This window comes from Nicotiana tomentosiformis, chromosome 9 (genome assembly GCF_000390325.3).
Source record: "Nicotiana tomentosiformis chromosome 9, ASM39032v3, whole genome shotgun sequence".
Lineage (NCBI taxonomy): Eukaryota > Viridiplantae > Streptophyta > Magnoliopsida > Solanales > Solanaceae > Nicotiana > Nicotiana tomentosiformis.
Window position 1 is genome coordinate 45,929,371 of NC_090820.1, and position 12,236 is coordinate 45,941,606.

The 12,236-nt window shown below is 38.6% G+C and overlaps 2 protein-coding genes across 2 annotated transcripts; both read left to right on the forward strand.

The window, feature by feature from the left end:
* Positions 1 to 745: 745 nt before the first annotated feature.
* On the forward strand, positions 746 to 1,381 carry LOC138898715 (uncharacterized). The gene has a single exon (XM_070184808.1). The coding sequence runs from the start codon at positions 746 to 748 to the stop codon at positions 1,379 to 1,381; it is 636 nt and encodes a 211-aa protein (XP_070040909.1).
* Positions 1,382 to 2,292: 911 nt separating this feature from the next.
* Positions 2,293 to 3,665, forward strand: LOC138898716 (uncharacterized). The gene is made up of 2 exons (XM_070184809.1): positions 2,293 to 2,587; positions 2,851 to 3,665. The coding sequence occupies exons 1-2, from the start codon at positions 2,293 to 2,295 to the stop codon at positions 3,663 to 3,665; spliced, it is 1,110 nt and encodes a 369-aa protein (XP_070040910.1).
* Positions 3,666 to 12,236: the final 8,571 nt, after the last annotated feature.

Consider the following 12,236-nt stretch of genomic DNA (forward strand, 5'->3'; position numbering starts at 1 on the left):
CATCTACACCAATCAGACCGTCCCAATCATCAAGAACAGGAAGAAGTTGAGTGAAGAAACATACCATTGCATTGAGCCCGTCAACGCAATTAAGAAAGACCGATGGTGGAGCAACAAGATAGAAAGTATACTACTATGGACAAGATATGAACCTGGCAAAGGTCTCGGCAAAACCTTTCAAGGGATCACCAAACTCGTACAACCGCAATGTCATGGAACAACATTTGGGTTCGGATATGAATATACTTGGCAATAATACCGGTATTGGTAGCCGCCATGGCATGGTCCTTATTATCCACTGGAACAACCGGTATCACCTCTACATTAGACGTTCGATCAAGCTGACATGATGTGGGGATCAAAGGAGGATGAAGCCTTAGTTGGCATGAGGAAGCCGTTTCTAGATCAAGAAGACATGGATTGCAGTGCAATAGTTGAGGAGGAGGAGGAGGAGGAAGACCTTACCATTCAGACTGTGGAGAAAGAAGCTGTTCTCAAGAACTGGACTGCTGCACCATCCCGGCCCCTCGAGTTCTTGGGTTTCCTGAAAAATTAGCATAAATTATTTTAAAAATAGTTTTGAGCATTTGAGACATTTTTTTAGTATTTATTTTGAAATAATTGCTCGAGTCATTGAGCCTCACTTGTTGATATTTTTAAGATTTTATTAATTACTACTTTTCGTATTTATTATTATTCTCTACAATTTCTTTTAAGCATTATTATTACCTATCCCGATGAACTTATGATTGTGACATTTAATGAGACAACGTTATATCAGGATAGTGATTCAAAGGATCTGGAAGACGATACAATATCTGAGAAAATCGTCAGAGAAGTGGAAAACTTTGAAAACAAGACAAAGTCTAACTTGGAGGAAACTGAGACTGTTAACTTAGTGGATTCCGAAATGGTCAAGGAAACACGCATAAGCATTCACCTATCACCGTCAGAGAAGGAAGAGTACACCACATCCCTAAAAGAGTACGAAGATATCTTTGTATCGTCCTACGACGATATGACTGGTTTGAGCACATCCATAGTGGCTCACAAGTTACCTACTAATCCCACGTGTCCGCTAGTAAAACAGAAGCTCAGAAAGTTCAAGTCGGATATGAGTTTGAAGATAAAAGAGGAGGTCACCAAGAAAATCAAAGCCAAGGTTCTTAGAGTTGTCGAATACCCGACTTGGTTGGCCAACACTGTGCCAGTACTGAAGAAAGATAGGAAAGTTAGAGTATGTGTTGATTACCGAGTTCTATACAGAGCGAGTACCAAAGATGATTTCTCATTTCCCAATATATGCATACTGATTGACACCAATGCCAAGCATGAACTCCAATACTTTGTGGATTGCTTCACAGGATACCATCAAATCTAGATGGATGAAGAGGACACAAAAAGATAGCCTTCATTACACCGTGGGGGGTATACTATTACAAAATGATGCCGTTTGGTCTGAAGAACGCCGAAGCCAACTACATAAGAGCGATGACAACCATTTTGCATGAAATGATACATAAGGAAATAGAGGTGTACGTGGATGACGTTATCATCAAATCTAAAAAGAGTACAGATCACATAGCAGACCTGAAGAAATTCTTTGATCGGCTTCGAATGTACAATCTGAAACTGAATCCTCCAAAGTGTGCCTTCGGAGTCCCTATAGGAAAGTTGTTAGGATTCATCATCAGTCACTGAGGGATTGAGTTAGACCCATCAAAAGTCAAAGCTATCCAGGACCTTCCACCTCTGAAGAATAAGAAAGATGTGATGAGCTTTTTAGGGCATCTCAATTACATCAACCACTTCATAGCATAATCAACCGTGATATATGAGCCGATCTTCAGGATGTTGAGGAAAGATGTTGCAACAAGCTGGACTGAAGAATGCCGAAAAGCATTCGACAAAATCAAGGAGTATTTATCTTAACCGCCCATTCTGGTCCCACCAGAAACAGGAAGATCTCTGTTGTTTTATTTGTCAGTATTGAACAGAGATTTTGGTTGCGTTCTGGGACAACATGATGAAACTAGAAGAAAGGAGCAGGCAATATATTATCTGAACAAGAAATTCATGCTTTACGAAGCCCGACACTCTTTGCTGGAGCGTACTTGCTGTGCTTTGACATGGATGGCTTAGAAGTTGAGACATTACTTTTGTGCATATAGTACATATCTCACATCAAGGATGGATCCGCTAAAATACATCTTTCAGAAACCCATGCCTACCGGTAAGCTAGCAAAGTGGAAAATATTGCTGAGTGATTTCGACATCGTCTACGTAACTCAGATGGCAGTCAAAGGGCAAGCATTGGCGGATCATCTGCCAGAAAATATCATAGACGGAGAATACGAACCATTGAAAACATCTTTTCCCAATGAGGAGGTATCGTTTGTAGGAGAAGATATCGCGGAGGCATATGATGGTTGGCGAATTTTCTTTGACGTAGTCGTAAACTTCAAAGGAGTGGGTATTAGAATTGTCTTCATATCAAAACTGGCCATCACTATCCGGTTTCCGCAAAACTCAGGTTTCCATGCACCAACAATATGGAAGAATATGAGGCTTACATCTTGGGACTCAGGTTGGCCATTGACTTGAATATTCAAGAGCTGCTGCTAATTTGAGATTTCGATCTTTTGGTGCACCAGGTTCTAGGAGAATGGGTTACAAAGAACACCAAAATATTTCCATATTTGTATTGTGTACAAGAGCTGATCAAGAGGTTCACAAAGATAGAATTCAAACATGTTCCAAGGATTCAGAATGAGTTTGCAGATGCATTAGCCACTTTGTCTTCCATGATACAACATCAAGACAAGAATTTCATTTATCCCATCCCAATAGGAATTCATAAGCAACCGGCTTATTGTGCACATGTTGAAGAAGAGATTGATGGAAATCTGTGGTTCCGCGATATCAAAAGGTACATGGAAAAAGGAGAATACCCAAAGACTTCTACTCATACTCATAAGTGCACACTCCGAAGATTAGCCAACTATTTCTTTCAAAGCGAGGGAATTCTGTATAGAAGGATACCAGACATGGGATTACTACGGTGTGTTGATGCCAAGAAAGCATCCAAATTGCTCGAGGAAATACATGCTGGAACCTGCAGACCGCATATGAATAGGTTCACCTTAGTTAAGAAGATACTAAGAGGGGGGTATTTCTGGATGACTATAGAAACATACCGCATCAAGTATGTTCAGAAGTGTCACCAATGCCAGATACATGCTGACATGATACGAGTACCACCCAATGAACTCAATGCAACAAGTTCACCCTGGCCTTTATGCGCTTGGGGTATGGATGTCATCGGCGCAATCGAACCCGCTGCTTTAAATAGGCATAGTTTCATTTTGGTGGCCATAGACTACTTCACAAAATGGGTAGAAGCTACATCTTATAAAGCTGCAACTAAGAAGGTCGTAGCAGAGTTTTTTCGGGACCGCATTGTTTGTCGGTTCGGATTACCAGATTCAATCAACACTGACAATGCCGTCAATCTCAACAGTGATCTGATGAAAGCCATGTGTAAAACCTTCAAGATCAAGCATAAGAACTCCACAACATACATGTCGCAAATGAACGGAGTTATAGAAGCCGCCAACAAGAACATCAAGAAGATACTGTGGAAAATTGTTGACAATTACAAATAATGGCACACGAATCTGCCATTTGCTTTACTCGGATATCGTACTACAGTTCGCACATCATCTGTGGAAATTCCCTACCTATTGGTTTATGGTACTGAAGCGGTTATTCCTGCCGAAGTAGAAATCCCTTCTCTAAGAATTATTCAAGAAGCTGAGCTCAACGACGTAGAATGAGTACAAAGCCGCTACGAACAACTAACTCTCATTGATGGGAAACGAATGACTGCAGTCAACTCTACCAGAACAGAATGGCATGATCTTTCAACAAAAAGGTCAGACCAAGGCAATTCACACCAGGGCAATTGGTGCTAAAGCAAATCTTCCCACACCAGGATGAAGCCAAGAGGAGGTTCTCACCCAATTGGCAAGGTCCCTACATGGTTCATCGTGTACTAACAGGAAACTTATACTTGCAGAAATGGACGGAGAGATTTGGCCAAAGCCTATCAATTCAGGCATAGTCAAGAGATACTATGTTTAAGATTGTTTGCATTTTCCATTTGATGTAACTGAACGACACTTGACCTAATTCTCGTTTAAGAGGGGATACATATGTACTCCTGTGGGTTCGGTCACATCTTAATAAAACCTTCATTTCCCATGATCAGAAATTGGGGTAAGATCGCGAGTTCGTCCGACTTCGTCACGTATAAAGCAGCCAAGGAACGTGTTGTCAGAAGTATGCACTTAAACTGGGGCAGAATTTTGAGGAGGACCCTTAAAATTCTAAGGCAAGGTGGTTTTAATGTCTCTAAAATGCGTCACAGTCACTGGTTCATCTAAATTATTTGATCTCATGCACTATCATATATTTCAAACAACTATATTTCTACAAATAATTTGTCAAATGCATACATGTTTTTCGAAAACTTTGTTTCTATGACAGCTAGATGTTACCCAGGGGGACCCAAGCAGGACCTCAAACAGGAGTAAAGGAGCAGCAAGGAGTCAAGATCATGAACCAACCTTCCCCCACAAAACTCAAATTTTTCTTTAAATGCAGGTACAACAAACACAACAGGAATATTCGCAATAAATACGCAAAGCAAATCACAATCTCCACAACGACAAAAGTCGCCGAACGCAAACATATCAATCTAATAAATTCTTTACCCTTTCACATCTATTATTTTCTTTCCTTGCATGATACTAAGCCTTGTATCCATTTCTTGCATGAGGCCAAGCATTGCCTCCGTAATTGCATAAGGCTAAGCATTGCCTTTTCCTTGCATGAGACAAAGCCTTGTCTCCATTTCTTGCATTAGGCTAGGCATTTCCTCCGTAATTGCATAAGGCTAAGCACTGACTTTCCTTTGCATGAGACTAGGCATTGTCCTCATTTCTTGCATGAGGCTAAGCATTGCCTCCGTAAGTACATAAGGCTAAACACTGCCTTTTCTTTGCATGAGACTAAGCATTGTCTCCATTTCTTGCATAAAGCTAAGCATTGCCTCCGTAATTGCATATGGCTAAGCATCACCTTTTATTTGTATGATACTAAGCATTGTCTTCATTCTTGCCTGAGGCTAAGCATTGCCTCCGTAATTGCATAAGGCTAAGCACTGCCTTTCCTTGCATGAGACTAAGCATTGTCTCCATTCTTACCCGAAGCTAAGCATTGCCTCCGTAGTGGCATAAGGCTAGGCACTGCCGTTTCTTTGCATGAGACTAAGCACTATCTCCCCTTCTTTGTATAAGACTAAACACTGTCTCCGCTACACTACATAAAGCCAAACACTATCCCCTTATTCTCATAGGGCTAAACACGACCCTCATTTGATACAAGACTGAGCCTGGACTTTTCTCGCCCTCGCGTATGACCAAGCATCATATCTTTGCATTTCATTGGCGGGAATATTGCCATTTTTGTCCAAAGGCGTCATAGTCCAAAGGCACCATCCTCATAGCCGGGAGACACCATTCCATGGTTTGAAGATCTCTCGAAATTGCACATTATTATTCAAAGGCGTCATAGTCCAGAGGCATCATCATCATAGCCCAAGGACATCATTTCATGGACTGTGAATCCCTTATCATACGCTTCATGGCCGAGGACGTCATGGTCTAAGGACATTATCCTCATCGTCCAAAGACAACCATCATGGTCCGAAGGGAATTTGCATCATGTTTAATTTTCACAATAACCTATATATATTCGCGTGCATCGTATTTTAAGTTTTTTGTAGGTAACTCAAGAGGTAACCGTTCTACAAACAGGAGCAATTTTTGCTCCGGTTTCCGTTCACAATGTTCACATCCATGACCATCTCAAACGTAACCGACGACCATCAATTGAGTCTTTTATACCGTTACCGCTCAAATACTCGCCTTATATATCCATAACGTTCAAAATCACATCCGTAGCTCCACCCAAAATTGTCTGCTACTCACAACACTATCCTACAAAACAAAACCTTTTCAAAACATACGACCATTCTTATAATAACTCCATCGGTTTTGTTCGCTGTTGGATCTAGAACTACACACGACCTGATTCCTGTAACACCAGGGATATATAGGTAACTCAGGAACAAGGGTTCGATCCCCATTTTTCCAAATCACATAATTTCCCACTCAATTCAACCAAAATTGGTCAAAATATTCTTTACCCGACAACTCCTTCATCATTCCCAGGTAAAAGGGGCAGCTATTGATACCTAATTTTGCCCTCACATTTTCCAAATAGTAAATACACTTTCAAAATGTCATTTTTCATCCACTATTTAATTTACAAGATTTATGCAAGCATTTTTTCCCCATAATTATAAAGCTTTAAAATTTATTTTCTTGCATTCAAATTACTTGAATATTTACTAATTATTCTCCTAAATTATTTGCAATAGCTTAACCATCCGAATTTGTTATTTTTCACTCACAGACATGTTTTTAAAACATTTTATATCGTTTCATATAATTATATTTATATTTTAGTTATTTATGTAATTTCTGTATTAATAGCCCATGTTCATGCATAATTACTCCTTTATTACATTATTTGTACCAAAATAGCATTTTATTTTTTTATAATGCTAATTTATTATTTTTAAGCATTTTAGTGTATAAATAATATTTGTATTATTTATTAATTACTTTTAGAAATTATATTTGATAAATTTAGTATATTTTAATTTATAGTCTTATTTTGGGGCTAATTTTTGAACTAGAATCAAGCCCAAACCACTAGCCCACTCCATCTTCACTCTTCAGTGGCCCAAACCAAATGACCCCATTAACCCCAACCCAGACGTGACCCGTTCATTCGACCCGCCCATCTTCTCCTCTAATTCTGGCCATAGATCTCAAATGATTGACGACCCACAACCACTCACCCGTTTTCAATTACTCTCGCCCAAACCCTAACACCCATTCACCTAAGACAGCCTCCTCTAAATCCTCTCGTCCTCTCACCTTTCTCTGAGAAACCCTAGCCTCCTCTATTCAAACTCCAACCCTGATCCGCTATCCCATGGAGAATCTTCCATATCTCTTTTCCTTTTTCGCTGACACGATAGTTCTTACCATTTTCTCAGCGTTACAATATTTGGTACTCGATTATTTATGGAAGCTGAATAATTGGGTGTTCGTTCAAATCAGATCTTGTACTATCCTCATGTTTATGACCCGATACACTCACTACTAGGCCATATGGGTCCGATTTAGTGAGATCTGTTACTATTTTTGTTCTCCGTCTTGAACTAGGGTTTTCTTGACTTCTCCTAAATTGATTCTGAATCAATTTTGCATGCTATTCTTTCCCTTTTTATGATTGATTGACTGGTTTTCCTTGTTTTATTTTTAATTATACTACTATATAAACCCTTCCCCAATTTCATCTCTGGAAATGAACTATCACTGCTATTGCACTCACTATATTTTCCATCACTCGTTCATTTTCTTTGAAACACTTGGGTCTTTATCCAGTTGAAAGCCACGACAATAATATTATCAATCTCCCCCAGAGCAAGTACTACTCGGGGCCCTTTCGAGGCTCTTGTGAACTCTGAAGCATCGGAGATCTAGGGTTCTTGCTACCAATATTCTAAACTCCTTATTCTTTTGCTCGTTTGATTTTGCTACTGGTTAGTGTCCTTAACTCTTGCAATGTTAACTATTTTTCTTCTGTATATCTATATGTTTTCTAGGTATTAATGATGTTTAAATTTTGTGAGCATGATTTAGTTCCTTTGTTAGCTATGAATCCCTGATACTGTATTGCTATGATATTGTTCTATACTCCCATGTAATTCTATGTTCTTTGTTAGTTGAATGCATTTTCAGCACATGTGAGATACTCTCATTATTAGGATAGATTCCAGCTGTTCTTAATTTGTGTTGGACTAATGTGTGTTCTTTACTATATCCTGCACTTATATGTTGCTTTTCTTGTTTTCCTTTGTTATCGGTTCTGTGCCTATATGTTTTTCATAGCATCTGAACATGTTTAAGCTTTGAGTTTCAATGCATGCCTATTATATGTGTGCTATTTTAATGATTCTGACTGTCATGATTACCTATTATTTGTTATGGAATCCTCTTCATGCCTTGATTTGGGTCTTACACTGAAACTCTTATGAAATCATCTCTTTTCTTTGAATGAATTCCTTTATGCTGAGTCTTGTATTTATTCAATTGTTCTTTGCAAACTTAAACTATATGGATCCCATGTTACAATACTATCTTACTATCTAGCCAAAACATATTTCTATGCTATTTTTAATCCCAATCTTTAACATTATGTAAGACTTTTAGGATAAATATCCCACTTCATCTCTTATGTATGGTCAACTGACATGTTAGTGTATAGCTGATCTGTCCTTTCATCTGAAATAAGTTTCTTTCTAACCTTTGTGTTATGATCAATTCTCATTATGTTAAGTTTCAGGTTCAACCAAATAATGTTGTCCAAACTGTACCACTAATATGTTGATATGTTGTTTGTAACCTTATTCTCATCAGAACTGTCATGTTAGAATCTTCACGTAAAACTGGTGCTCTACTTGCCTCCTGCCTATGATTATACTAGATTGACATTTGAAGTTCTTTAGATGGGTTCTGAATCATGTTTATTTTGACACTCTATGTGGAACGGTCTGCTAGTTCATGTTGCTCAACACTATCACTTCAAATATTTTTTTGTGAACACGAACCTACCTCATATATGTCTCATGTTCTTTCCATATAATGTTGTCTTATCTATGTGCCTTTGGTTTATAATTATTAATAGCTATAGCCTTAAGAGCTCAGTATGTGGACTTAGAAGTTTCTTAACTAATTCAGTAAGTAGTGGTTGGGTTAAATTGTTCATCTGCCATTAATGAATGTGTGAATTCTCTACCTCTTGGTATGGGTCTATGTATAAGTTTGTAATTGGTACACTCCAACACTCGAGTCAAGTGTGGGTCTAAGTTTGCTGTTGGTGCGAAGAATAAGCTTGTTGAAGACCCAGGTAGTCCTTGGTTATCTCCTTTTGGTCTTCTCTATGTGTGGGGTTTATAATTATTTCGATATTGTTATTCTGAAGCTTATTTTCATTTCTTCTTGGGCTTGTAATAAGTTGTAAACAAATAATTGGGGATTTAGTGAAATTGAGGTAAAGAGGGTATTCTAGTACTTGCATGAAAGGGTAGAGAACATGTCTATAGGATGTATGTGCTCTATTTGTTTAGCATGCTTTACTTTTTGTACACTGATAGACCTCATGCCTATAGGAGTCCCGCACACACTTCACTTAATTATCAAGATATGTTAGTTCCAATATTCTCTACACATGTTTCCATGTCTATTATTCAACACTCTTAGAAAACATGTTTTAGGGCGCATCAATGCTATGTTTTCACTTATTTAGATGTCATGCCTATAGGATTTCAAATAATAAATTTATCAATTACTTCAAATACTTTCATGTGTTTCCCGTCTAGATATCATTTCTATAGGGTTATGATATTCTAATCGACAGCCCCCATTGTTTTTCTATTACGATGTCGCCTGCTTAAGATGCATGCCTAAAACCAACGTTAGTAATTCAGGACTGTGAATTTTCTTCATTAACTCTTTAAGCAAAACTGTTAGATATCATGTCTATAAGACTTGCAATATTCAATTTTCTTGTGTGTTAAACTAGGAATTACTGCTCTGCCTATGTATTAATGGAACCTTGAATTACTTAGATATCATGCCTATAAGATTTGTAATGTTTCAATTTGCCAGAACGCTGCTTATGCATATAACACTGGAAATCAGAATCCTCTAGAAGCCATGCCTATAGGACCTAATAACTATGATTCGTCCGAATTCTGACATTGTCTACTTCCTAATCTAAAATCAGTCAGCGTGCTTCTTTGCTTATATGTGGAGGCTAAGATGAGCCACCCTTTGCTATTATGTGCAGTCCTATTTGTTTTGTATGCGTGATTAGTTTTATCATTCTTTAGCAGCCTAAGTAAGTCTAGAACCACCCAAATAGAGGTCCAATGCCTCCTAGACCATAGGCATGGGACGGGTAGTGCACGCATAGGACACGACTTAGAATCGAATTAGAACGCTTTAGGTAAATAACTTTAACATAGTAATCGGGTAGCATGAGATGATAGTCTGTACCTGTTGAATAATATGAGAAATCCCCTATCTTAAGGGAGTTTGCGAAGTATTATTTATGTTGCACGGGGTGATCCTTTAGGCTAAAAAACTTAGGACCCCCTCGCTTTTCTTTTCCTTTACATACTTGTTGCTACACTTAGTTTTCTAACATATATTTATGTAAGATTTGTACAAATTTACATGTGTTATAACAGAACGCTTCGATTTTTTTATTATTTGATCACCTAGCCTAATCGCCTAATCCATATAGGCTTAAGTTCGATCAGGACCCATAGTTGTGGACCTCAAAGAGTGCCTAACACCTTCTCTTTAAGGTAATTTGAGCCCTTACCTGATATTTGGTAATACTGACTAGTCAAACAGAGTCATTCGCATAATAGGTGCCCTAACACACCTTAAAACTGTTACGTGGTGACTCTTCTCTTTTAACATTATTACCTATCTCCTTCATTTAAAAGAGTTGTCACACGTCAAAATCCGATTTCGCGAGAAAATGGGGCACGACACGTAGCCCACGACTCTGCCACATTGTGTACAAGGTTATCAATATTAAAAACATCAATGTGTAATGACCCGACCGATTATTTTGAGTATTGTAGGCCCCTTCCCCCATTTATTGATTATTCTATGTTCAATTATAGTTATGTGACTTTCTGGGGTGATTGGTTTTGATCCGTGGATGTTTCAGGATGAATTAGGACACTCAGTCCCAAATTTGAAGCTTAAGTTAAAAGAGTTTACCGGATGTTGACTTATGAGTAAATGACTCCAGAATGCAGTTTTGATGGTTTCGCTAGCTTCCTATGCTGATTCTGGACTTAGGAGTATGTATGGATATTGATTTGGAGGTCCGTAGGTCATTTTGGCTTGAATTGGCGAAATTTGACAAATTGAAGGTTTGAAAAGTTGAGAAGTTTAACAAAGAGTTCACTTTGTTGATACTGGGTTTGGATTTTGGTTCCGTAAGTTGGAATAGATCCATTTTATCATTTATGACTTGTGTGAAAACTTTTAGGTAAATCGTAGTTGGTTTGATAGGTTTTGGCATCAATTATAGAAGTTAGAAATCCATTAGTGATTGTAGTCTTGAATTGGGATGCAATTTGTGGGTTTCATGATGTTTGACGTGATTTGAGGCTTCGACTAAGTTGATATGATGTTTTAGGATGTGTTTGTATGTTTGGATGGGGTCCCGGTGGACTCAGGTGAGATTCATATTGATTCAGATTGAGTTTTTGCCTTATAGAACTGCTGATATGGTGTCTGGTGCAGTCTTCATCGCATTCACGATGAAGATATCGTGTTTGCAGTGAAGATATCGTGTTAGCGTAGAGTTGTTCGAGGGGAGGATGTTATTTTTCGCGTTCGTGAAGAAGGCCACACGTTCGTGAAGGTTTATTGGTTCTGTTCAACGGGATCGTGAGAGGGACTCTGCAGTCACTTAGAAGGGTGAGGCCGGCTTGGGCATCTTGCAATTAGCGTTTGCGTTCGCGAGAATGGGGTCGCGTTAACATAGGTTTTGGGTCAGAGGTCATCGTGTTCGCGACTAAGATTTCACGTTTGCTTAAGAGGAATTTTAGCTAAGAATTTTTGTGTTTCGCGAATGCGAGGCATTTTCCACGTTCGCGAAGGAAGCATACCTAGGCAGATTTTAAAAAATCCCAAATCGAGGGTTAAAGTTTTATTTCATATTTTGACTTGGGGAGCTTGGCTAGGGGCGATTGTTGTGAGGGATTTCACTACAAATCAGGAGCTAAGCTATTTGTGCTAAGTTTTGTCCATAATATTGAATACCCTTGGATTTTCCCACCTAGATTATGTGTTTTTGAGGTGAAATTATGGGGATTTGAGGGTCGTTTTGTGGTCGTAATTTGATAATTTTGGTATGGTTGGACTCGTTATTGAATGTGTATTCGGATTTTGTGAATTTTGTCAGGTTTTGAGGCGTGGTCTCGGGGTTGACTTTTTGAATTTGGT